This window comes from Clarias gariepinus, chromosome 3 (assembly GCF_024256425.1).
Source record: "Clarias gariepinus isolate MV-2021 ecotype Netherlands chromosome 3, CGAR_prim_01v2, whole genome shotgun sequence".
Taxonomy (NCBI): Eukaryota; Metazoa; Chordata; class Actinopteri; order Siluriformes; family Clariidae; genus Clarias; species Clarias gariepinus.
The window spans coordinates 33,842,296-33,870,126 of NC_071102.1; the positions used below are offsets into that span (position 1 = coordinate 33,842,296).

Below are 27,831 nucleotides of genomic sequence, written 5' to 3' on the forward strand. Positions count from 1 at the left end.
AATTTGACTAAAGATCTGATTTTGTCATCAAGTCTTCATAGATCCCCAGTTCAAAGAATTGGTCTACTTTAACTGTACCCTGAATGTGATCTGATCTAGACCTCAAGTGTTCTGAGTTCCAAAATGTAACCTACAGCTTCAAATTCTAATTTTATTTGTCACATACACAGTCATACACAGAATGGTATGAAGTTTTAACTTTAACATTTAAAAAAGAAAACAGAGTATTTAAATTAAGAATATGATATATGAAATTGAATATACTAAAAAATAAATTTAAAATATAATTAAAAAACATAAAATAAAATCTTCAAATAAAGAATATAAAATATGACTTAAGAATATAATAATAAAAAAATTATACAAATATAGAAAACCCCTTATCAGTAAAATTTACATTATATTCAAGAAATAAAACAGAATTGAAATAGAGTTAAAATGTTAAAGCCATGTCCAGTCATGAGCAGAACAAAGTGCAAATGTGCAAAATGTAGAGCATGTATTAATGACCAAATGTGCATTAAAATGCTATGTGCTGAGTTGTGTGTAAGTACTGTAGTGACAGATCAGTGTTTTGTCCAGTGTGGTGTTCTTATTAGAGTCCTTCTTCTCAGTCTCTTTGTGTTGGCCTTCAGAGAGAGTAAGCGTTTCCCTGACCGCAACAGAGAGAACCGTCCATTGTTGGGGTGGCTGAGGTTCTTTACCATCTTACTGGTCTTGGTCTAGCACCTCTTGTTGTAGATTGAGTGCAGGTCAGGGAGCTTGCTGTGGTTGATGATCGCACCACCCTCTGTACAGCTCATCTGTTCTGCATGGTGCAGATCTGATACTGTACCGTATATCCCTCGGGTATTCAGAGGTTAAAGATCTACTGTAATCCATCACTCTCTACTACAAGTACTGTATGAGAATCCGGTCAGCCCCGAATGTAACTTGAGACTGAAGATCAGATATAGCCCTCAGGTGCCTTAAGGCTGAAAAAAAATATGGTCCTCAGATTACAGTTCAAATCTGCAGATGTCCTGAGATTAAATATCTCATTGAGCCCTCATGCAAAACAAAGCTGAAGATCTGATCTAGCCCTTGAGCATGAGCATGAACATGATTACCCTACTTGGTCAGCAACAACAATGGGCACCAGTGAACTTTTTTAATCAGCTCTGTTTATGGTACAAAAATCAACTCTTCATGCTGAGTTTTATGTTTAGGATGTTATGGAATATGGTGAGAACTGCGCCTTGACTCATGAGAAAAAAGTAGACATTGGTAGCTGGAAACTCGTGTCTCAGTGATCACTGAAGAGAAGTGCTCTCTTTAACATGACATGGGTTCTCTACATGTTTGCTTCCCTCCTCCATGCTCATGAATACGTTTAAGTGTTTAAATGCTGTAAGGATGGTTAAGGATCAGGTTACTTCCATGGTTAGAACATGCTGTAGTTCCTCCTTTTGATACTTTCCTTCTTGATTTCTATCAATGTCAATGATATTGTAATGTCCAAGTAAGCATGTGTATCAGGGTGCAGCAAAGTACCGAAACCTGTGTCACTGTATCAACACGTCCCTACACCAGCGTTGTTAATGCTTCCTAGAGGAGTTATATCTTTTGAAAGTCCAGCAACTAGAAAGATGAAGCAACAGATAATGGCTAAAGTCAGAAAATTATTGAATATTGTGTAAGAAATCCTTTTTCATACTGTTTTTTTGAATTGATCTTTAAAGCAAACATCTTAAGAAGTCCTCCAGCATTGCCTCAAGTTTTTTACCGTATCCTTGGAGCAGCACATTCCAGAGCTGATTACTATCATGAGTGGTCTTATTGATGAAAGCCCCTTTAAACTGTTGACATCTTGACCTTCATTACGAACCTGATAACATATGGTGAGCAGCGACGTGCTCCTTAGAGAAGCCGTGCACTGTGTTCAAACTCTACACAGGCTGTGCACAGTGCTCCTTTGGCATTTCTGATTCATATGTTGCATTAATACCAATAATGAACATCAGTTATTGATAACTATTATACCTTAAAAGGCCTGAAATTCGAGATGGCTTTGTTAGAACCACATTTATCGAACATACTCTGGTGAAGTTGATTAGTATACATTTACAACTCTGTTGGGAGATTGTGGACAGTAAATTGTAGTCATTTTTCATGTGCAGAAGTATTGCAACGCAGCGAATTATTACGGTATACAGTACGATATACCAGTGATGGTTTAATGTTATAAATGGTAATAAGCATCTAAATCGAACTATTTGTCACGTTCTGACACTTGAAGAGACTGATACACATTTGATGTTTTTTTTGCACCTTTTATGAAAGATTTTTTTCAGCATTTTTTTTCTTTTAATTGCATGCAGTCACATTGATTATCATACATTCTTAAGCTCGCTACATAGTGCATGAAGGGAAATGTGTTCAATAATGTTTTGTGTGAAATGAGCGTATCAATTTACACCTTGATTCGGACTAATTAGCGTTGAGCTTCCATGCTAAAACGGCTCACGTATTAATGTCCTATAAGGATTTTCATGACATACAAGCCTCTGTTATATGATAGAGAGAGAGAGCTGATCAACACACACACTGCACCCTGGACATCAGTAATTCCCAGCGGCGAAGGCAGGTGTGTTTTTAAGCACTTGTTCAGGGAGGATGTGCGACTACACCAACCTGTGCTTATTTACTCCACAGTGACTCCTTGAACAGCTGTCGCTTGTTAGACATCTCTCTCTTGATTAGGAAAGAGGAATGGAGACTGGGTGTTAAGTCGGTCTAGGTTTTTCCTCAGGTCACGTCTCTTTTGCCTTTCACCTTTCATTAGCAGACTTTGTTGTTACGCATGAATAACCAGCCAGGGTGCTGTCTCTAAAGATAATGTATGTTCTGCCTCCAAGGAGACAGGACAACAATTCAGAGAGCTTGGATGCATTCAGGAGGTTTGGCAAAAAAATTAAATAAAAATAGAGCTGCTATACATCATGCCAGGGAATTAGTGGTTTATTTATGTTCCTGTTTATCCAAGTGAGCTTTGTTATTTTTAACCATTACATATTATCTGCGTAAGTACTTACGGTTGCCACTTTTGTCTTATAAAAAAATTAATTAAACTAAATGAAACAAATGACTGACAGACAAATAAATTGTCCCTTTGTCTCTTTATTGTCAAGCGCAACCAGTTCTGGACAGCGTGTATATAAATATAAATATATAAAACATAACTGTGTAACAAAATTAGCTTTATAAAAACAGGATATTATGTCTCCTGAGAAATGCCATCTATTTTTTAGGACTTGAAAAAGGAGACCAGGAGAGGTGACAACCCTGTACATACTGCATGTAATACATTATGCAATGTCCAACAAATGACTACCATGTCCTGGGAATGTGCTTTTTGAATAAGCAGGTTGTAATTACAGATAAAACAAATATAAGGTTTTTTTTCTTCTTTTTCCTGACTAAAATCCTACCCATTCTAATTAACCTTTGCCTTGAATGCTCGCCTTTCACAGAAAAAGGGGTGGGGCTAAGCAGCCCTGGTTCGTTCGTTGTTGATGTTTTGTGAGGCCCAGAGAACAGTCGAATCCCTGGACCAGAAACGTCTTGAAACATGGAGTAAAAAGAGATCAGTTGCTTGCCAGTATTACTAATCAGAGCTTTACTGAGGTATTTTTAATCATCATATAATTAGAACAGGTTAATACACGCTGCAATAAATGCTCTTTCACGCTCATTTAAAGTGGTATAATAGAGCAAGGATGAGCCACTGTGATCACCGTCACCTCTTGGCACACATCAGCTGTCTTATTTTCAGTTACTGGGCCAGAAGCAGGAGGAGGTCCACTCCAGCATAATGATGTAGTGCAGTGGAGAGAAGACACCTCTCAGCCACAAATCACAACAGACTAAAGACGTGCAGACAGGGAGAGAAAGAGAGAGAGAAAGAGAGACAGTTTATTTGCAGTGGTTATAGAAACACTACGTAGCTCCACATTTACTCCTTTATTATCCACCATTGTTCCCAATGACCAGTCACAGATCAGCTTTGCTTGTCTTGGCCACACTCTACATCTTGTTCTTTGTTTTAAACCTTCTTTTTGGAAATTTTACTAGATGTAAGGAAAAATCGATTCAGTAATGAATTGTGATTCTTTTATGTGCCGTTTCTTGTATTGCAACACCAACTCCGAAATTGATTTTTAAAATGATTTATCACGTTTACAATAGAGGTCGATAAGCCAGTTACCAGAATCAGCTGTTTTTAAGCTTGATGATGACCGATTACATTGGACATAACCAATTCTTTTCTGAGTACTAAAGCTACTTAATTGTGCAACAGAAACTAATTTTATTTTATTTATATCAAAGGTTGCATACCTTAAAAGGTCACCGATCATCATTTTTCTTTAAATTCTGCAAGCATTTATACTTATTAGTCTCAAAATGCAGCAAGCGCTAATTATTCTCAAAACACTTAACGCTCACAAGCTGCTCACGAATGCTCAACACACGTTTGAGAATTTAGAGACATTTGAAGCGGGAAAATGTCCCAGCTTCTTTATAATCCTACAGCTGGCACACTCTTGAACTACTCCCACAGGGGCATTCCGTGCGGTAGAAGTGAATTATTTGCTAAATTTGTTTTAAAAAAAAACAATTATGGCTCAGTAAAAATTTAGCTTTTTGTTTAATTTAATTTGATGTTAAATTCTTGTATTTAGTTTTTATGGTTTACTATTAATGGTATAAGAAAGGGCTTCATTTGATTACTAATGTTCAGTTCAGTTGTCAATAAAGCTAAGTTATAGTTTTTTTAAAGGTTCAGGATCTTGAAATTGCAACAAAATAGAAAAAAAAATTATATCATGTAATATATTATAATACAGTTAAATCTTGTGTTGCAAGCATAAAAAACTATGCTTGTATATAAAAGCATTCCTACAGTATATCAAAGTGAATTTTCTTATAAGAAACAATGGAAACTTTTAAAATTCATTTCATAACCCTAAAGAATTCACTTACTCACTCATCTTCTATACCGCTTTATCTTGTATTCAGGGTCGTGGGAATCTGAAGCCTATCCCAGAAGGCTTAGGGCACAAGGCAGGGTACACCCTGGACAGGGTGCCAATCCTTTGCATGGCACACACTCACATGCTCATTCACACACTACAGGCAATTTGGTAAAGCCAGTTCGCCTGATCTGCAGGTCTTTGGACTGTGGGAGGAAACCGGAGTGCCCGGAGGAAACCCACCAAGCATGGGGAAAACATGCAAACTCCATGCACACAGAGACGGGAATCGAGCCTGGTCGGGAATCGAACCCGGACCATGGAGGTGCAAGCCGACAGTGTTCCTAAAAAATCATATAAAAACAATTAATACAAAATGTAAATTTAAAATAAAACAAATTAACTTGCACATTACCTTTGAAAAGAATCCCGACAGAGGAGTGCTTCCATTAGTGTGTGTGTGTTTGTGCATGCATGCTGTGTGTGTGAAGCTGAAATGAGATAAGAGAGAAGAGGAGGAGGAAGGGGGTTACTGTGTAGGACGACTTTCACACACATGCACACTTTAACTTCTTTAACAAGGCACCTCTTTGCACGCAGACGCTTACAGAATCACTGCTCTCTGACAGACCTGAAAAACCTGATCCTTAACAAGGAACCTCTCTAATGACACTTTTCCTTAATGTGCGTGTACACACACTGGTCACAATGTTATAGTTTTCACTTAGACTGATCATGGTAGACTACAGATTACCCACAATCCCTTAGTGCACGAGAGAAGATCACGTGCCTCTCGGCAGACAAAGCGCATGCACTTATGTCAATACCTCGTTCCTTTAACAAGTTAAAATCTATTTAAAAAGTTTAAATCTATTTACATTATACAGTGGAATCCATAAAGAACAAAGGTTGGTTTATACAATCAGACCAAACAGCTGGATTTTTTTTTCTATTTGGCTCTGGTTTAGCAAGTTGCACCGTGAGCCATATTTATTCACGCTAAGACATTGCGTTCCCTCTCCGTCCCTGATGCTCTTTATCTCACTTGCTTGCTCACTGTCGCATAAACACATTCAGTTACATAATTAATCCATGTTACACTCTGCGATCATTATTTACTTTTTAAAAAGAGTGAGTATTTAATGAGGTTAATGGAAAGATCAATATGAACGTTGATAAACACATACCTACTAAGCAAACCTCTGAACGTTCAGCTGGTACAAGAGTGAGCAGACACGCAAACCGTCAATGAATAAACAAAGCATTTGCTTTAAAAGCTGTTCCTTTGGTACGTTAGCATACATGGAATAGAGCATGTAAGAGTATTTTTTAGCATTGAAGGGGGAAAAAGGTTGTACAATAAGGCAGTGTTGACTGTTTGATGTTGTTGGCTAGTTTAATTATGTTAAACATGCTAACAGTGTTAGCATGTTTAACATATTCCAGCTTGTGTCTCACCCTCTCCAGACATATTCCGGTCATGTGTAATAATTAATGACGACTCCTCCCTGGAATCCCTGCAGGCTTTGCTTCATGTGTAATAGTGAGTCAGTGGAGAAGTGGGACAAACTAACACGCTAAAATGCTAAGAGGATTACACACTAGCAGCATTTCTGAAGCTCAGACGAATGTTAATCAATAATTAATCAATAATTTGCTACGTTCATGCTACACAAAAAAGCTCAAAACTAAAACCAGCTTAGCTATGATTTGTGATAAAATGCTAGGATACAGTATGTAGCCATGCTAATTCTTATACCTTCCAGCGTTTCATGTTCAGATCTCAGCTGTACCAAGGGCTGAACTGTTGAACCGTTCAAATCAAATCTATTTTTTTAAACAGGAAGCCAAAGGTTCTCAGTGTGAAGAAATGTTCACTTGTTAGACATTAAGGAACATTTAGCTCCGGTTGTAAACAACACCAAAGTCCAGTCTTGGGTTTGCCACATCAACAACAAAACAGCAGATTATACAATAATACACCATCATGTGTTAGTGTGTCTAACAGTTGTGCATTAATGTCCAAACACAGCATACACCATTTGCATACAAGCAAAATGCTTTTAGTATTTTGTGTTTGTGCGCGAGTGCTTTGTGTACAAGAGACACGAGATATATACACAGTGTGTGGGAAGCCATTGTGTTCTGTTTATGCTGTATTAAAGTCTGTAATTATGGCTTTTTTACATTAGATGTACCAGACCCTATAATGATATCAGCTTCCTGTACTCTGTTATACAGTTGTTACCACTTAAGCAAATCAGGCGCATCATACACTCATATACCTCACTTTTATTTATTTATACCCAGAGGCGGATTTAGGTACGAGACCAGGAGGGACATCTCGCCAGGGGCAGAACAGAGAAAGAAAAATTCAATATTATGATAATATTTGCATAATCGGTTTTCTTTTAATGGCTTGCGAGTCACATTTTTCACGATTTGCCTCATTGGTTCCCTGAATCTAGTTTGCAAACGAGGCAAGGGATTGACTGGGAAGGTTTCTCACCTGGGTTTACAAGATAGGGTGAGAGGAGGTGGAATACAGAATAAACCACAGTTAATTCATAACACTGTGAATATATTGTGTGTTGTATAGTTACACATACATACAGTACAGTACACTCTTTGGAGTGAATAATGCTCTGATGTTTGTCAAATTTAATTAAAAAGAAAAAAAAAAATCAAGCCTTTAGGGGCCCAGTTTTGAAAAATACTGGAAAGAAAAGAAGGAAAAAAGAAAAAAGGTTTGCAGGTGTTATCTCTTTATAAGTATAATAAGTATAAATAATATTTTTTATGATAATGTTTAAACATTTAATTGAGGGAAAAAATGGTATATATAGTTATAAAAGTTGTGATTTTTTTAATTTATGTTGTTCAAAATGTCTAAAAAAAAAGTGTTGGGACAAGTTAAGACAATTTTATTTTTAAATTCTAATAATTTATTAATTTTGTTAGGGTGATGAAAAGGGTAGATCTTTTTTTTTTCTTTCTTCATAGTCCCGACTTCAAAAGTAAATATTATAAAATGTTGCCATTCCCCTATAATGCTGCTTTAAATTGTGCTCATAACAAATTATTTGTTAACTTTGTTTAGGATTTTACCAAAATCTGAAAAATGTTTAATATTGAATTGGGATATTTCATAAAATCACGATACTCCATCGCATACAAAATCTCATCACAAATCAAATAATACCCAAATATACCTAAGAACATGATAATATCATGATTATATCGTATTATGTGGTCCCTGGTGATTTCTATCCCTACCTCATATACACTAACGAAGGTGAACATTGACAGCTCTGTCGAATTCTGTCAAACACTTTCTTCAGTATGATCTTTAACACCAATAACTTTTCCAGAAAGTTGTTTACTTTCAAAAACTTGGGAAATAATTAGCCAGACGTTATTGGTTACTCGATCAATCCTGGATGCTCAGTCATCCATTTTGTCTTTGTCTCAGTCTGAGCCTCAGTCACCCAGGTGGAAACAATAAGAGGTTCGCTGTTTATGAACAAGTTTGTTTAACAACCTGAAAAAGTACCTTCGAACACTTGGGTAATTATGTGGAAACAAAACAAATAAGGGTCTGCCCTTGAACTTCAGCTCTGCCACTCAGGAATTCAGCTAGGCTTAATGATTCTCCGTGTATTCCTGAGTGGCATGACGTGACCCAAAATAGCTGGTCTACTTTTAGCGTTTTACATAACTTTACGTAAAAGAAATTTTCTCACCAGGATAATCTTTATTTATCTGGCTTTACCATGCTGATATATATATATATATATATATATATATATATATATATATAGTGTGGTTAAAAGGTTATCAGAAAGACAAGGCACTTCTTAAGCAGCTCTTTGTTCCCTTTGGATTGATTGATACACATTCAGACACACAATTCATCTCAAGGGAACACTTTTAGCAGAATGCTTGTTGTTATACTGCACTCATGGATTATCTCTCACAAGGAATCCTCCTTGACTTTCTGCTTGTCTGTTAGGCTTTTTAGTTTCCTTATCTAGTCATTCACAGGATGTGACCTGAAAAGGCTCACGTCTAGCCGATGTCTAAGTCAATCATGATTGTGTCTCTAAGCTGTCTGTACCTTGCCCACTAGTGAATATGTAACACAAAGGTAGACTGTTTGATTGAATTTTGTTTTATTTTTATTTAGCATTTTCATTTTCGATTTGATGGAATTCTGTAGAGGTAAAGTTTATTGTCTGACTTATGTCAAGCAGCTATGTTTCTTACAGATTTGAAAGTATTACCATATACTACAAGTATTTCATTAAAAAATAAGATGCTGTGTAACTTGTGTTGTTGGTCATTTAAATGTCACACAAATAAATCAATAAGCTTTTTCTCCTGGTGTTTCATTCCCCACTCCAGTCCAGTGGGTGGCAGTATTTCACCAACAACTCATAAGCTTACAAGATGAAGATGTAACGATTCTTGCGAAACATGTTTGCAAAATCTGTGGTAAAAAATTTTTTGTAAGTAATTTGTCAGTTTTAAACCATTTCACAATCATACAAATCGTGAAAATATGAAAGTAAAATATGAAATATGAAAGTATGATAAAATAAAAAATAGTGTGAATCGATTCTGAACCAAAAACTGATCCATTCTATGAAGTAAATAAATCGACTAATAAACTGTGCACTCACTTAAACGCCATACTACTATTTCCCACACTGTGTTTTTTCCACATGTTAGTCTACTGACAAAAATTTTGTTTTAATCACATTTTTTTAAAGTGTTCTTTATTTTCAGGAATGCGGTCTTAATCTTGTTGTGTGATGTACAGTAGGGGAACTGGTGTTACTGGATGACTGCGATGCTGTGACTGGTGTCTAATGGTCACATGATACCTGCTTCATTTGAATGATATCATAGAATAGTAGATTTAGTCGATTTTTTTTTTTTTTACAAAAGGGCACTTGTGGCTCAGTGGTATTGTAGGTGTTCCATCTGCCATGCAGAAGGCGCGGGTTCGATTTCCAGCCAGTGCCCAAACCCCCAGCCATTGGATGCAGTGCCGGTCACAAGCCCGGATAAAATGGGAGGGTTGCGTCAGGAGGTGCACCCGGCGTAAAACCTTGGTGTGCAGACTGGATAGTCTGCTGTGGCGACGCCTTGACAGGACCAACAACATGGTCTTTCAGTTGCTCACAAGTTGGATGTTAGATGTTAAAGGGGTCATACAGCACTACATGCACTATTTTAAGCTGTTTGGACTAAACTGTGTGTTAGGAGAGTGCGTACACAACCACTCTACGATGATAAAGAGCCGCTCAGTGGTTTTCTTTTCGTTTATTACAGTAACATCCCCCTTCTGAAATCAGGCCAATCACAAATGCCTGTCGATGTGACGCCAAACCGACAGAGGCCGCTCCTACACAAGTTGATTGACACTGGTGTTTTAGCAAAGACCCGCCCCGAGTGAGAAGACGCTGTCAGCCATTGTTTTTTCGCCGCTGGAGCAAAATGACGCCTAAGCGAGTGTTGTGTACAGTTGTTGGGTGTAATAGCGAACACAGCAGTTGTCATTCACTACCTAGGGTTAGTGACCTAGGGTACCTACCTAGGGTTAGGTATCTGAGCCACTGAGGACGCAGTGGCTGAATTTAGTTTTTAAAGCTAACGTCCCCGCCGATTTACCTAAATGCGTTCATGTTTGCAATAATCATTTTTCACCAGACTGCTTTATAAACGCGGGTCAATATAAAGCAGGTTTTACTAGGAAGCTGCTCCTAAAAATCGGATCTGTACTAACGCTTCGTGTTCCTGCTTCATCTTCACCAGGCTCAGTGAGAGTGATTTATTTTACTATGACTCTTTGCAGATTGCCTTTTCTAATAATCACGATGAATGCGGAGTGTAAGTTAACTTATACTCTCATAGAACATGGTTATGGCTTCTTCTCTATGTACATCCATCTCTATATAATCCCTAATCGCCCGTTTATAATAAACAATGCATTGAGGTGATTGTCTAGTTGCAAACTGTGTACGTAGTCGGAAAACTATATTATGCTTACCTTTGTTACGTTAGATGGTTTATAACGGTGTCTGTCGAAGATTAAGAAGTCATGTAAACACATCAGTAAACACATCGCGTCCGTATCTCTCTCGGTAAGTTTCTCCGCTTTTCTTGTTGTTGCTCGCGGCAGCGCAACAGCCCGTTAATTCATGCACATGCAGTGATGAGAAAGACAAACGGGTCGATGCATGTCCATTCTTTTAATTTCTGCGTTGTCAGGCGATATTACAAACTTCCGCGTAGGTTCCGTACTTAAATCAAACCAAAAACGACTGAAGAAAACAGACTCGGGCTCTATAATCCAGTGTTTTCCAGTTTGGACTGCATTACCCACAAAGCACTGCGTTGTGGCAATGCTTTGTGGGTAATGCAGTCCAAAGCATTGCCCGCACTGGACTACACTTCCGTCGCTATACCCTACGTGTTGTGAAGACACGCCCCACAGAACTGGGGGGCGGGCTCAGCAGAGGTCATGAGCATTTAAATTAGCATGTACTGAAACAGGTTGCTGAGAACAGAGCTAGTTTTTACCAGGTAAAAGTAGTGTTTTTTTTACACAATCCTTTTGAATTTTTAATTAACGTGTAATACAAACTTTTCATTAGGACCCTAAAGATCATATTAAAATGTAATGAAAAATATAATGTGTAGGACCTTTAAAATGGGTGATGTTGTAGACATCTAGATGTTGTTAGAAGCTGGCTAACAGTAGCACAGTGCTGTGATTACAGTAGGTGGCTAGTTAGCATAGTGAGCGTCTAACTACAACAAGGCAAATTTTAAAGCCACATTCTGTCCTGACCTGATGAATTCTTCCAAAAATTGATGGAATGATGTTATATGACTAAGTCTGCAATTTGCGATAAAAAGTGAATTTCTTCAGTTTTTTTCTTCAGTTTTTTTTTATAGTGTAGCAGAGCTGAAGATAGTACAATTTGAACTCGTACACAAATAAAAAAAAATTTTTGATAAAACGTGAAAAAAACACAACTGTTTCCTTAACATAGACAGATGTGAAGTTCATTTTCATGGAGCACAGAGGAAGATCGATGACTGACCCCGAGTCAGGTCATCTCATTTATTTCTTGTAGTGTTCAGAGCCGTGCACCTAGCATGCTGGAACAGGGTCCTGAACATCTCTGAACTCTATTTCACCCTCTTATTAGATCATGGACTGCTACCGCATTGAGGTCAGCACAGGGATCACGTTGTCAGCCTCGGGTGGAATCACGTCGTGTTCTTTCAGGTTTAAGCCTTGAGTTCAGATGTGAAGGGTTTGCCAAGCTGATTTGAAGTTTATGCATGACACAATAACTATAAACCATTATATAACATTAAAACCAATAGCATTAAAATCATCTAGTTTTTTAGTTTTTTTTTGTGCCACCAGGGTGGCCCTGGCACCTTGATTACCGTGGCTCTGCCATGGGTCTATGCATGTTATGCCTATGGTCAAGCTTATATTCTTTGTTTAGATAGTAGCTAAACAACTCATGTAAGGGCAGGACTATATAAATGGAAGTTATTTGTTCACAGGCAATTATGAGCATACTCTCCATTGCAGAGGCATATTGTGCAGCTAAACTCGAAGGGCTTTGTTTTCCGTTCTGGGTTCATTTACTGTCCACTGCTCGGAAAGAAAAGAGCGCTTAAATGAAGGATAGTCAATAACCATCGTTCCACTTTCCAGTGCTCATCACTGCTTTGTTCTTTTGAGAGACATAATTATTGCTTCCTGTAATAACACTGGACTAGCGAGTTGGATTTTTATCCAGCAAAAACAGCTGAAACACGGAAGCAGGTTCAGATGTTGAGGTTTATCAGTACATCAGGTTCCAGACTCAGAAATGCCTGATGAGTCACATGGTGCTAAACGATTGCCAAGAACACAGTTGGCTAATTTCCCACTGGTAGCAAAGCACGGTGGCTTGTGTCTTACTAAGCGGCATACCAGCTTTATCAGCAACGTGGCGTTGTGTTGAAGAGGAATCCGTTTAGGGGCTTACTTCACAAATTCCAGGCTGTATGGAAGGATTGTAGTGGTATTAGCCAGCACAATATCTGCTCCTGTGCTTTTTTCTTATGTAATAGCCCAGTAGTAATCGGTTGTAGTATATAATCCTTTCACTGCAAAGAGATAAGAGTTCTGTGATATTAAAAAGCATGGACTTAGTCTACAGTGAATCACCATTGTCTTCAAAAGTAAGTGTGGTTTACAGAAAGAGAATGCACCGCAATGATGCATAGCATCTACAGTAAAGATCATGAGGGTTTATGAGGATAAAAGTGATGTAAATCATATGCCATCACGTCTAACTTTACAGATATTAACCCTTTTAAAGAGCTTTTTCAGATCTTGGAGCAAGGACAGCGTGAGACAACGCCTTCCAGCATCATCATTAAAAACTGAAGCTGATGGAAAATATTGAGAAACATAGTTCTCTGACATTTCCGGAGAAAAATGGAGAATTGTTTTAGAGTATAAAGGCATAAAAATAAAAAATAGGCCTGGTCACAGTTAGGGGCCCTAGAGTATATTAAAAGCTTAAACACGATCACTTCAAATGTTGTATCTCTGAGCAACCCATCACAGAGCGCAAGCACACACACACACACCTCAATACCCAGTGTTACTCTGCGGAGAATTTGGAAACAATCAGCCTTCAGCGCGTGGCTTTGGACTGTGGGAGTAAACCTAGCACAGAGTACCTAGCATCAACCAAGTACATGGAGAACCTGCAAACTCCACACACACATCCTCACTGTAGATTTGTTCCCCTCGAGGTGCAAGGCAACAACACTATGCACTAAGCCTGTGTGCAACCACTTAGTAATATATGCATTAAGGCATATAAGATATTATGAATGTGCTGATTATTAAAATTATAAAAGAGACCATTTGAGCTTCATTGGAACATATTTTTGATTATTTACTTATTTAAATTGACTGATGACCCGGTTTACAAGAGTCAGCTTCCAGTATAAGAAACAGTAAGGTGTAAAGCTCTCACCTAAATCAACAGTGGACGTTATGCTTTGAGGTGAGCTAAGCTACTCTGACAAAGTGCTGTTTGAGTGCGAGCCTGCAAGCAAACGTGCTGCCCTTTTCATGAAACAGCTCAGTGAGCCGTTTGCCCTCACCTTCTTCTCTGATTAAATCAAAAAGCTACTGCACACATTGTGACGAGCTCGTTTTACCAAGTATCGATTCAGATTAGATTAAATAGGCTCAGCATTCACAAGGGGGCCGTGTAGAGACACCGACCAAGCAGACGAGGGATTTTCGGTTTCACTCTCTCACTCGCTCTCTCAGGCATAGACATCGTGTTATGATAACCACCGGTCCATAGAGAATCCCAGAATTTGTTATGGCAAGACGGCAGGTGTCTGTAAGGGATAAAGTGCCAGCTGTGAAAAAAAAGACATGAAGCTGATGGATTAATTTAGCTAAATTATGTAGAGGCATAATAATAATAATAATGATATGCCTCTACATCATCTAGCTAAAATAATCCATCAGCTCAATATCTTTCTATCATAAGGACATGCTAATACATTATCGGATATATAGCATAAAGCATTTCAACTTCATAGCATCTACTTGTCAGCATCATAGCATTTCCAAGCATTTCAACTCCATATCGTCTCCAATAATTATGCAATCCGTCATGTCAGGATTTTTTTTCCCAGACTGTGCTCTAGGGTGTCTCGAAGCATTTGAGTTTCTGTGGCTCTGGTGGGTTCTGGGTAAGATATTAAGTTTATTGTAAGCTTACATTATGTTTATGTGAGCTATTAATTCCTAATTGTTCTACAATAAGTGCATAAGTTTAGAAATCTTATTCTCATTAATACTGAAGGCTAACTCACTTATCTGTGGTCTGCTCATAATGTTGCGACTTTCTTTAGCAGTGTTTCTGTAATACAGTATGATCCAACAACTCTTTATCTCTAGTTTTTGTTATGGTTATGACTAAACTGGCCTTTTGGGAAGCTCTACCACTCCAGGTGGTTAACCTGGGCACGCTGTGTAAATAAGCTGACAGTGTACACTTGCGTGTGAGCCGAAATGACTTGTTCATAAGCGACTCGGAGCAGAACAAACCACAAAACAAAAACAAAACACTCCGTCATTAACCAACAGGTATCTTCTATCACTTATCTCGCTTATCCAAGGAAAAATAGACAGACGGGTGCTCGCTTTTATCAAAATCAGCAGCCCTGTATGAGATGTGACCCAGTTTAGCATGCTGGTTCGATTGAGAAAGTTATCTGATAGTCTGATGAACTTTCAGTGACCTAACAGGATGCACATAAGCATGAGTCAGTCATCATGATACTTCTGCAAGGGATCGGCACCTCCAATATAAACCCCGCCTTGTGCCCCATGTCTACTGGGATAGGCTTCAGGCCCCCTGTGACCCTGTACACAGGCTAAGAGGTATAGAAGATAGGAAGATGAATGAATGAATGAATTTATTTTATGAATGTGACTTGTGTACAGGTTTTCTCGAGACCGTGTGAATTTTCAAGACAACTGCATGAAGCATTACATTTGTACCATGAAAAAGACTTGAATGGACACAAAAAGTGTAGCTTTGTAAATGTTTTTTGTTTTTAGGATAAATGATTTCGGATATGGTTGTGACATTTGCATCTTACGGGTGTGACGTGTCCGAAACAGTCCTCTGCAAACTACTGTACATAGGAACACACTTAAGCAGTGAATCTCATCATGAAACATCTGAAATATTAATTAGAGGGAAAAATGTCAGTATGTATTGCTAACAAATTTTTCGGGTCCTTTCCTCTCTCTCTCTCTCTCTCTCTCTCTCTCTCTCCTTTTTCTTTCTTTTTCTTTGTAGGTTTCATCATTTTGTGTCTTTTGTGCGTTTTGCTGCTCAGCATTGGACATTACTCTTAACTGTTTACATCATTCTAAGTAGATTTAGTTGCCTGGTATATTTCCTGTATTAGTATGTTTTATTTTTTTGTTGTTGACTTTGGCTTGTTTTTAAGGGCACTTTCTTGAAGTAAAAGAATTTGTGGTTGTGCTACGAGTTACTGTAGCATACGGATTCCACAAAATCTCTTGGACCGTGTATCATAACCAGAACTGTTTGTCTCCAGCGTGCTCCTGTGGGAAGCTGCTTTAAAGTTTATAAGATTAGCGTTGATTTAAACTTCAAAACACTTCATTGTCAGACGTTTTTTAAGTGTTTGCTGTTTAAATGTCAGCTGCTCTTAGACCTTCAACACAAGCGAGTAATATCAAGTCAGTAGTTTTACTGATGCTGTCTCAGTTCATGGAAATGTGAAATGTTTGTCAGCATTAATCACACGTACGCTGAAGACACAGCGCATCGAGATAATTTTAAAGCACAGTACCGCTTTTTCCCAAGCTCTACTTCCTGCTGTGGTTTTCTTGCTTACTGTCTGGTTTTGTAAACATTCGACTAACACGTTTCTGCATGCTGTGTTTTTCCCCTGGCTTATGTAAGCTTTAGACAGATTTGAATCACGTATGCTTTGTAAGTAGGCTTGGTGACTAGTGCACGGTTATACAGTTTGCAAAAATGCACACACCTGATAACATTTTGTGGTGATTAGCGAAGGAGAAATGTTTTAAAGCGTGATTGGGATCAGCGCAGTCTATAAGTGCTGTGAAACTAAAAGCCTTTAAACAAACGTGGCCACAACACAAACCTCAGATAAGCTCCGTAACCGCTAGCCATCTGATATCTTTATTCTCAATGCATGCTGAAGGGGAAAAATAAAAGCATGCATGCAGTAATTTTAGCAGCTAGTCAAACCCACAAGCATTACACTGCATATCGCACTGTGCACTTGCAAGCATTTCACTGCATATCGTACTGTGTATGACTGTGTATGTGACAAATCAAATTTGAATTTGAACCCTGCCCTACCCAGAGACTGGAACAGAATGGAATTTGAAACGTTTTAGCTAAAAATGTTTCCATGGTAAAGGTGTTTTTTGCAGAAACGTTTCAGATTTCGTTCTGTTCTCCACCTTCAGAGGCTCTCCAACTACAGGTAAGTGGTGATCAGGTTTCAGGCGTGCACATATACACACACACAATTAGCTGAGTACCGGCAAGAAAACCAAGTTGATTTTTTCTTGACTGAAGTTAAAGTTAGTCGTGTCCATGGAAGGTACCACCCTGTTATTGTGGGGGTGTATCTGCTTGTTTCACTGAAGACTAGGGTTTGATTTTCTGACAGGGACGCACAAGTCAGTGCCAAGCATCAGGAAGAGAATCAAGTGCAAAAATCATCAAGTGCAAATTTGTGGACTGAATGATCGACTGTGGCGCCCACTAATGGCAGCCGAAAGAAGAAAAACAACAGTCACGCCCATGTGGGTGATGGTGTATTCATCAACACTGCTCACAGACAGAAGTAGCAACTTGTGTAGTATAAAATGTCACTTTTATGCTTGGAAACCTTTCCAAACCTAGTTAAGAAGACAGAGCAATCATCAATGCATCTGCTGGCGATTGTGTAGTACCGCCCCCTATCTGTGATGAATGCCGCTACAGCAGAGCACAACCAATGGCGTTTACTCAATTTATGCAGGAATTTAACTAACATTATTATTATTAACATTAAACTCTGTTACACATGGAAGGCCTCAGAAGGATAGCATTACAAATGTGTGTGTGAGAGAGAGAGAAAGAGAGAGCGTGTGTGTGAGAGAGAGAATGTGTGTATATTTTCCTCATCTCAGTATAGTGACTAACTGTTTTCAAGTGCTTTGAATTTTTTGAATTGCATAATCACCAAACTCTTCTAAACAGACACATTCAGTGAAACCAGAACCGATGCTGTGTTTGGATACCGCAGGACATTTCCTAATGCATAAAGCAGCATTTTATACACAACAGACAGATCAAGTCTCTAGTATGTGTGTACCAAAAAAACATGCTTTTTGTCCATTTAAAATTTTTGTATTGGCCAATTAGTTTTTCCCCCTTAATGCGACCTCATATAAGAAGAGCCCTCCCCCGGCTTGTTACCTCTGCAGTTTTCTGTATGGGCGTGGCTCATTTATATATACAGTACACTGAAATGGTGCGTTTTGAGGAACAATGAAATAAATGTAATTGGTAGTCTGAGTGGTGTTTCAGCTGCAACATTAACACACACAGTTTGGTTGAGCTCTGTGACCTGTGTCACCTACAGAAATAGTAAAATGTTGGACTTTAATTGAGCTGGAAAACACCATTATAGAGGCTGGGGCAATGCCTTACACACATTGTCATAATAAAAATTTATTCTGGGTGGTGTGCTACTTCAACCCGCACCATGTGTCATTGTCTTTATTTTCTTTTTTTTTTGGATGCACCTCCATCTGATCTCTCTCTCACTCACTCACTCATCGTCTATACCACTTTATCCTGTATTCAGGGTCGCGGGGGCCTGGAGCCTATCCCAGGAGGCTTAGGGCACGAGGCAGGGTACACCCTGGACAGGGTGCCAATCCATCGCAGGGCAAACACACATACACTCTCAAACACACACACACACACACTACGGGCAATTTGGGAACGCCAATCAGCCTAACCTACAGTACATATCTTTGGACTTTGGGAGGAAACTGGAGTACCCAGAGGAAACCCACCAACCACGGGGAGAACATGCAACATACATGCACACAGAGCCGGCAATCGAACCCGGACCCTGGAGGTGCAAGGCATTTTTAAGAACTAAGACAGAGATGATGAATCAAAACATCACTGCCATTTTGGTAATATAAAGAACGAGGTGTTCAAGCCAAAGCGGGACGTTTGATTTGTTCAAGCCAAAGCGGGAAGTTGTTGTAGTATAACAGGACACTATGTTATAAGAGTAAAAACTCACTTTATTTCTCTATATAGTGGCAACAAAAAAGTATGCGAACCCTTTTTTTGTTTTTTTGTGGCTTTCTGCATTAATTTGTCATAAAATGTAATCTGGTATTCATCCAAGTCAAAGGTATTGAGAAATATGGATTTATACAGTATTAATATCATATCAATATAATATCATTTCACCAGCACATTGGGAAACAGATATACACGAATGGTTTCTGTAGCAGTTATTCACAGGGTCAGGTTGCCAGATTCTGAGCACTTGGGGGTGAAGGACCTTGCTTAACCACCCAGCCACCCCTGCCTCCATTTGCAATGTGCCTAAAATAACGCACAAAAAAAATCTGATCCTTTATGCCTTTATTCAACACACTCATTCAACATTTAAAATGGAACCAGTAAAACTAGTAACTGGTTGAACCTATTGGCAGCAATAATCTCAACCAGGTGCTTCCTGTAGCTTTGGATCAAAACTGCATATCATTCAACAGGGAATTTTGGCCCATTCTTCCTGGCAGAACTGCCTTAGCTCTCTGACTCTTTGGACGTCGCATGTGTAGGACCCTTTTCAAGTCACTCCATAACAGCTCTGTTGGGTCGAGGTCTGGCCTCTGACTTGGCCACTCCAGTTTTTCTGAAGCCATTCTGTTGTGGACTTGCTCCGGCGTTTTGGGTCATTGTCCTGTTCCATCAACCAACTTCTACAAAGTTTCAGCTGACGTACAGACATTCTCACATTATCCTAAAGAATTTTTTATATGCTTAGGAATTCATCTTCCCCTCAATGACTGTAAGGTGGCCAGTCTCTGATGCAGCAAGGCAAGCCTAAACCATGATGTTTTCTCCAGTTTACTTAATGTTCGTAAGAAATACTTTTATGCTCTTTTCAAATAGTTTAATCTTAGTTTCATCAGTGCATAAAACATTTTGCCAATTTACATTTAACGCAATCAAAAGTCCTGCATTGACTTAAACACCTCGTACTTTATAATAAGGTTCCTTTTAGAGTAAACAACTAACTCTCTAGAGAGTTAGTGACATTCTTTCCATAAAAAAATAAAATATGTTAAAGTAAACACAAGTAAAATGGACACTTTTTGCCAAACAGTGAACCGATTATAAAGGCTTTGCTCTGTGTGTTTATTTCAGGCAGTGTGGTGACCCCTAAAGGACTCCTATGAGGTGATTCCCACCTCAGCCACCCTCAGGTCCCCCTCCTATCGTCAGCAGCATCACGACAAAGGGATGTCACAGGCATTTCTTCTGAGCCTGATCATTTTTTTCTCCTGCACCCAGGTCAGTCTCTCTCTCTCTCTCTCTCTCTCTCTCTCCCTCCATTTATTTATTAACTAGCATCAAATATGAATTGTTCCTGCATTGCAACAACAGATTGAATTCAGTGTGTGAATTTGTGTTTATTGTGTTCATGGTGTCAGACCTTCCAGACACACAGTGGGCTTAAATGATAATAAACAGAATTACATTATGCTATATCAATTGTCAGGATAGTAGGCAACCAAAGTTTTACCCGTTACTGGTACTCTGGTTTAGCCATGAACAAGGCAGCCAGGAGTCATTCAGCCAGGATTCACTGAGTCAGGAGAGAAGCAGCCAGAAGTCGTTCAGCCAGAAGTGAGCAAAAAACATGAGTGGGCTACAGTTCAGATCAAGCCAAAAGATGACAAGGGACTAAACAGCTGCCCGTGTACGCGGACTACTCTGGAAATGGTGGAATGGTGGTGTTTGGGTTAAAACAGTCGTAGTCTGTGATTAATCACCATTTAAAAATACTCAGATTTACTTGTATAAATTTAACAAATATGGAATTAAAATCTGTAATAGGACCAGTACTGCATGTAGTGGCTGGGTAGTACGCGGTGTAGCTGCCCCCCAACAGCAGATCCTCAGAAAGCTCCGGATCTTCCGAAAAAATCAACAACCTAGAGCCTTAGCCGTCTGAGCCACCAGTCCCACGTGATATTGCAAAAAGCTTTTTATATTTTATATTTCCTGGTGATGTGGTGATGTTTCCCCAGTCATCTTATTATTTGCGTTAAATGTATCAGGTAACCCGCTGCAATGATGCATTTGCCATTATGGTCAATATTTGTCCTATAATTAATATGTGAAAAAAAATAGTAACGTGTTAAAATTTGTAGCGGAATCACATGCAGTAACGTGTTACCATTGACCATCCTAGTTAAATCATAACAAACATTTGCTTGAAGAGTTTACAAAGTTTTAAATGATCATTAAGTACACAAAATCATAAATTTCTCATCATAAAGTACTACATAACATTCTCTGTAAATGCACCTTAAAACCATCAGTGTAGCATTAGGTCCTACAGATCTCAGCTTTATTTTAATAAGTGCGTTGTCTAACAGGTGTCCTCTTTCGTGTCCACGAAACTTGTAATAAAAGAGTGGCTGAAGTACAAAGAGGAGTGCCATGAGAATAACAGCAGAGAACTCCCTGCTACAGGTAAGCTTTTTTATCAGTGTTTTCTTTCAGAGCTGCATCTAGCTGGAGTACTGGTCACATCAAAGTCCCATTAATCTTGTTTAAAGTGCATATTACCCACTCGGCTTTTGTACAGTACTGCCATGAAAGCATCCTCTGATTAGAGATCAGACTTTTAATTAAGATTATATTCTTTCTGTAGAGGCTCTTATATAGTAGAGTCAGGTCCATGGTCCAAAAGACTAAAACATACAATACTGTTGGGTTCAAAGTTTTTTTTTTGTTTTTTTTACAAATGTTTTACTTTTTTTTTTTATGGCTTTATTCATCACGTGAAGTGCCAAAAGTATTTATACCCCTTCAATTTTTCAACCTTTTGCCACAAAATACAAAATTAAATGTATTTTGCCTCCGAGTGGCGCAGTGGTAAAGTGCTCGCCCTATCATCCAGAGATCGCTGGTTCAATGATATTCTTCGGCTCTCCCGACTGAGTGGTAGTAGTAGCCTTAATGTGGGAGCCCCCTAGTGACTGGGAGGAATTGGACACTACTAAATTAGGGAGAAAATCAGGAACAAATAAAAAAATGTAATTAAATTAAATGTATTTTAATGGGATTTTATCTCATAGACCAACTCAAAGTGGCTCATAATTGTGAGTTGGAAGAAAAGCGATAAATGGTTAAAAAAAATCTTTTGCAAATAACCATCTGAAAGGTATACACACTCGCTCCTTTCTATCCAACCCAGGAGCCGACATTAGGTTTTGTTTCAGTTAGAAAACTGGTCTGTCATGTGATATGTTGCTTTCGTTAGAGGCGTTAAAAAGAATTTTCTTCTGTAATGTTATTTATACATTTTTAAGGTATGTTTGGAAATAGTGATTGGATTTATACATAATGCAGACATAATAAAAATATATAAAAACAATTCTTTTCATCGCATATCCGAAAGTTCCCAGGGGTTAGAGCGCAGAGTCAGCCATGATACGGTGCCCCTGGTTCAGACAGGGCAAAGGGCATTGCTCTAAGACCCTACAGTGGCAATTTCCAATAAGTAACTCCCTCTAGCCTTACCACACTCAGCGGCCACTGCCCCATTCTAATGTAATAGAATGTAAAAGCCTGTGCAGAATGACCATCCAAACCAATCAGGAGTCAACTCAATATCGTAACACATAGCCAGGAGTACTGTAGGTCAGCAAGAAGCTAGCCAGTAAGGCATCCGCCAGCTAGTAGTAGTAAATGGTTGCAGCATTGAAGTCTTAATGCTAAAATGGGCTCACCCTTTGTTGTAGACTATGGTATATGGTATATTATGACACATTTTGATCCATGGCTCCTCTAAATGTATCTGTAGGTCTTGTGTGTAACAGGACATTTGACCGCTTTGTCTGCTGGCCAGATGGTTTGCCTAACACCACAGTGGCCGTCCCCTGCCCCTGGTTTCTGCCCTGGTACGCAAAAGGTGAGAGTCCACAAACAGCAACAGGGATATGATAAAAAAATATTGTGTATGTATATCTGTATGTACTACAACACTGTGGAAAAGTCATAGTGTCAGAGTGTATAGGGTTAAGGTTGACCTCTTGTATATATTTCAGTCCAAAATGGCCTGGTTTATATGGAGTGCAAAGCCGAAGGCCAGTGGGCCAAGCAGAGAAACGCAAGTGAGTGTGAACCAGAGCCGGACAAGACTGACACGGTACGTTAAAAAATGCTTGACTGGTACAGCTGTAACAGTAAATCCACAACTTTGTTGATTCAAGAGCAAACTTGGTGTGTCTGTTTCTATGTTTACAGCAATACTATGGCAGGATCCTCAGTAAATTCAGGATCATATACACTGTTGGTTATTCCCTCTCACTGGGAGCGCTGGTGCTGGCACTCTGTATCCTGGTGACCTTCCGGTAAGTTAAGACCTTTCGGTTCCCTCTTACAATTTTATTTGTACATTACATCTCAGGTAATCTGACAGGTGAAAGATGATACCAAATTATGCAAATATTAGTTGCTTCTGGACATTTTTATGCTATCAAAATTGTCTGGGATGACCGCTGGAAAGCGCTTTTTGGTGGTTAGACTCTTTTGACATTTGCTCCCTGATTTCAGGTTCTTACAGTATTACAGAATAATTTTATTTCATTTACTTATTTTGTTAATTATTATAGTGCATGCATGGTCTCCCCGTACCATGGTGGGTTTCCTCCGGGTACTCTAATTTCCCCCCCAAAGTCCAAAGACAAAATTAGGCTAAATGGCATTTCCAAATTGCCTTTAGTGTGTGAGTGAGTGCTTGCTTTTGCCCTGTGATGGACTGGCATCCTGTCGAGGGTATATCACTTCTTGTGCAGAGTCCCCTGGAATAGGTTCCAGGCCTCATGCGACCCTGGCCAGAATAAGCAGTATACAGTGGGGAACGAGTGAGTGAGAGTAAGTCCAGATCTCCAGAACACATGGCATTTCTGCAGCACTACAGCTCTGTCCTTTGGCTCAGTTTGTGCCATTTAGCAGCTCATCCACAAACAGCTACAATCCAAATCTTGCCATGGTCGGACACTTCCTGCAGTCAAGTCACTGACTTCAGCAGATCAAATCGCTGTCTCTGTGTAATCAAATCAATCCAGGGTTTATCTGTAAAGTCCACATCCGACTGTTATTATTGTGTCCTCACCTCTCTGAAGGTTAATATAACAAGGGGCAAAAGGTTTAATTCAGTGCATATTGCTCTTTAAAACCATGTATACTGTTAATTAGGAAAACCTTATCTTTCAGGAAGCTGCACTGCATGAGGAACAACATTCACATGAACCTGTTCGCCTCCTTCATCCTTCGAGCTGTTGCCATTTTCACCAAAGACGCCCTGTTGGAGAAACCCCACATCAACCCAGGCAACTCAACGGATGTCGAGATGGATATGTTTGTCATTAACGAAGTTAGAACCTAATGTGTTTTTTTCAAATACATTTTAGCATTCATCATTGTAAGATTTAATGTGATTTTAGGAGGACACAGTTACGTGCTCTACCTGACTTAGATAAGATGATGTTAGCTGCCAGTCAGAAAGTGGCATTTGAAAACAAGCAAGACCCAAGCTCATACGATCAGATTTCTGTTTTTAGAAAATCCTGCGAGGTTAAACATTCTTATTATCTAAAGAACAAAATGGAAAAATGGAATTACTGCATTACTGCTGACACATGTTCAGAGACCCTAATTTCTATATCTGCACACTGTAATTGTCCCCTGATGCCATTTCCTACAACCATTCCAGCAGGTTATATTTGTGGCAATTAGCTCGTCTTGGTCTGAGAGAGGAATCAAAACATCCTTCTTTGTAGCACTGGATAATTGGCTTTAATTGTTAGCCACAATGTTAAAAGATCAATCAGGCAGTCTTATCTAAATGAACTCTGTTGTTGTTGTTGTTGTTGATTTACTGTATAGGACTGTAAACAGCATGGAAAAAAGTATTAATTTTTACAGGCAAATACATTTTCCTTTAGCTAATTAGACTGCCTTAGGAGACAATGTTTCCGGCTCGATGTGTATATTTATGGCTTTTTTATAGTGATGCATATTGTTAAATAAGCATTAGGGCAAAATTTAAAGCATCATCATTGAGTAATCTGACATAGAGAACATAGATTATCAGACAGTCTGGTATATAAGGCGAGGTGCCTGTAGATGTTCTCATGATCAATCATCAAGTATAACGCCTGATCCTTAAAAATTACTCAGTGCGTAAGGGTCATGCTCAGACTGACTGCTTCTTGTCTGAAATGCTGGCCTCCCAGGAACTCCCTTAATGGCCCAAACATGTGGAAATGGCTTGGAGCATGGTCAAGACTGGGTGGTGGCAATAACTTCCAGTTGACTTCCTGTAATGTCCAAGCCATTTCCACATGGACAAGAAGCAGCCAGTCTGATCAAATTTTCAGGGCATAAAGCAGCCTGACAGTCCGATCTTTACCCTGGCATACTGAGCAACAGTACATTAGTGAGGAATGGGATTAATAGAGAAATAATAGATTTTTACTTTTATAACTGTGTTTTGTTATTCTGCAAAATCAAAAGTCCCGCTTTTACTTCAACACACCTTGAAGAATTCAGCCAAGTAATCACAGTTGTAATCATACCAGTGATGGCAAGCAATAATTAAAACAGTCTATGTAACAAGTTTAAAGAAGTCCAAATCAACGCATGTGGCTTCCATAATTTTACAATGCATCCACCTTAGGAGTTTAAAAACAGTGGACAACCTTCTGTGTTCTGCAGGTCTCCCAGTCTGATGTAGGCTGCAAGACTGCTGTAGTGATGATGCAGTACAGTATTATTGCAAACAGCCACTGGCTGCTGGTGGAGGGGATATACCTGCACAACTTGCTAGCAGTCACGGTGCTGACTGAAGGGAACCACTTCAGCATCTACCTGTGCATCGGCTGGGGTAAGGTGTCTTTCAAACATGAACAGATCTTTGAAATATTTTTACATACAGAATATATCTGTATAGTGTATGGACCATGCTTAAAATATTTCTCCCTGTAGATCAGATTTAAACCCTCAAATGGCAAATGGCATTATATAAATGACAACAGCAGCAGCATGGTGTGTGAAGTTTGGTTCTGACATTTCCTTAACCTCAGTCGCATCACTTTTATTCATAAATTATCTTATAGACTGTATAGAAATTACTGGACAAACCCTAGATGACATCAGCCATAGGGCTGAAGAGCAGTTTTGAAGCTCAAATGTGGGAGCTCGGGTTGTCACCAATGTGGCAGAACCTGACTCTGCTTACACTCCACCTACCTCAACCAGCTGTTACCACAAGCCAGCTGGCTTAGCTTTAACTTGGCTAAAATGCTATGATAGCTAACAAACAATAATTTATATGCTAATGCATTTGATTGATTTCCATTATTCATGCAATGCACCTGTTACTCAAATTGTCCACACCCACTAATTATGCATATTTTTACAGATTAAATATAGTTTTAACTTATGAGTTACATACAATATAAGTATTGTCATGAATGGGAAATCATGCGATAGAGACAAAAACCTTTGATGTGCTGGGCTGCAAACATTTATATCTCTTGTAAAGTTGTTACATGGAGGTCTGTAGGGATTTACTCACTTTTGGCACATCTGCATTGGCTTAATTTTTCCGAACCAGAGGTTTGTGCCCCTTGGTCTTAACTAGAGATACAAATTGAATAGTTTTTTTAATTTTCGTTAAAAAGATAGATATAGACTAACTACTGTGCACTACCTGGCCAAAATAAAAGTTGCACACTCTCACATTAATATTTTGTTCGACCGCCTTTAGCTTTAATTATCCACAAATGTGGTTTGGATATAAAAAAAATATAATAAGTGTTTGTTTAGTTCCAGTCCTGTGATTTTAGCTTTGAACATAGCTTACTTCAACTTTCCATTTATTAAATGCTACTTCACCAAACGTTTAAGTAGTCTCCATATAGTTTTTGTTTCTGACCATTTTCTCCACAAGGTTGATGGTTCAGGACGGTCCTTCCAGGTTTTAGTAATAATTTCACCAGTCTAAAATGGGGTTGCTAACACCTGTTGAAAAACACCAGCTTCCCAGTCGACAGATTTCATAGCTGTACAACCTGCTAAAAAACAAACTGGAAGAAAGAAAATGTTTAATCCAAATCATATCATCATAGTGTATATTTTCAATATTCCTTGTGTTACTAGTCTGGTTCCAGTACAGTTTAATTCTAACGTTCAGTTTTGCATGGTATGCTTATTTGTTTCTGTGCATCCTACGCTCAAGTCTACTTGAAAGTTTATTCTTGGTGTTTATTAGCGGTTCAGACTTTATGGAATTATAACAGTGCCAAAATTCCCAAAAGCAAAATAGCATGATGATTTACATGAACTGAAAAAAAAACTTGTTGCAATAAAAAGGTTTTTTGCTTCCAATTGATCTGAATAAAAAAGAAAATCCTTACAGCATTTATTTTTGGCACTGCAGTTTATTGTGGTTGGATATTTTCAAAATGTAATTCAAGCATTAAAAAAATTCAATGCAAAAATATTCAAGTTACTAAAGTTGTGTTTTATATTTCATAAAAATAATATATTATTTAATTACATAATATTTTCAAATGTTAAAAATACCATCTTTATTATTTTTAACCTCACAGCTCGAAAAAATTCAGGTAATAAAATTTAGGTCGAGAAAATTCAGGTCTTCACATATGGGATATCACAGGAAGAGCAATGAATTGCCGATTGCTGCGGTCCATGCTGTAGTATATAGTGTGCCCTTCCTGCTCCCTGTGCAGTCCTTGTGCTGGAACTACTTGCCGATCAGAATGCAGCACTCTTAACTAACAGGCTGGGTTGCCAGTTAGACAATAAACAGTGTTACACGCTAAAATTCTCCAGCCGTAATCGCC

General features: G+C 38.7%; 1 protein-coding gene across 1 annotated transcript in view; it reads left to right on the forward strand.

The window, feature by feature from the left end:
- Nucleotides 1-27,831, forward strand: part of gcgra (glucagon receptor a) — a 67,666-nt gene that overhangs the window by 29,735 nt on the left and 10,100 nt on the right. The window contains exons 2-8 of the mRNA XM_053491831.1: nucleotides 20,090-20,236; nucleotides 21,328-21,424; nucleotides 22,761-22,868; nucleotides 23,005-23,105; nucleotides 23,204-23,310; nucleotides 24,176-24,335; nucleotides 25,679-25,847. Coding sequence (XP_053347806.1) covers nucleotides 20,186-20,236; nucleotides 21,328-21,424; nucleotides 22,761-22,868; nucleotides 23,005-23,105; nucleotides 23,204-23,310; nucleotides 24,176-24,335; nucleotides 25,679-25,847 — 793 coding nt within the window. The 5' untranslated portion in view covers nucleotides 20,090-20,185. The remainder of the gene's footprint in view (nucleotides 1-20,089; nucleotides 20,237-21,327; nucleotides 21,425-22,760; nucleotides 22,869-23,004; nucleotides 23,106-23,203; nucleotides 23,311-24,175; nucleotides 24,336-25,678; nucleotides 25,848-27,831) is intronic.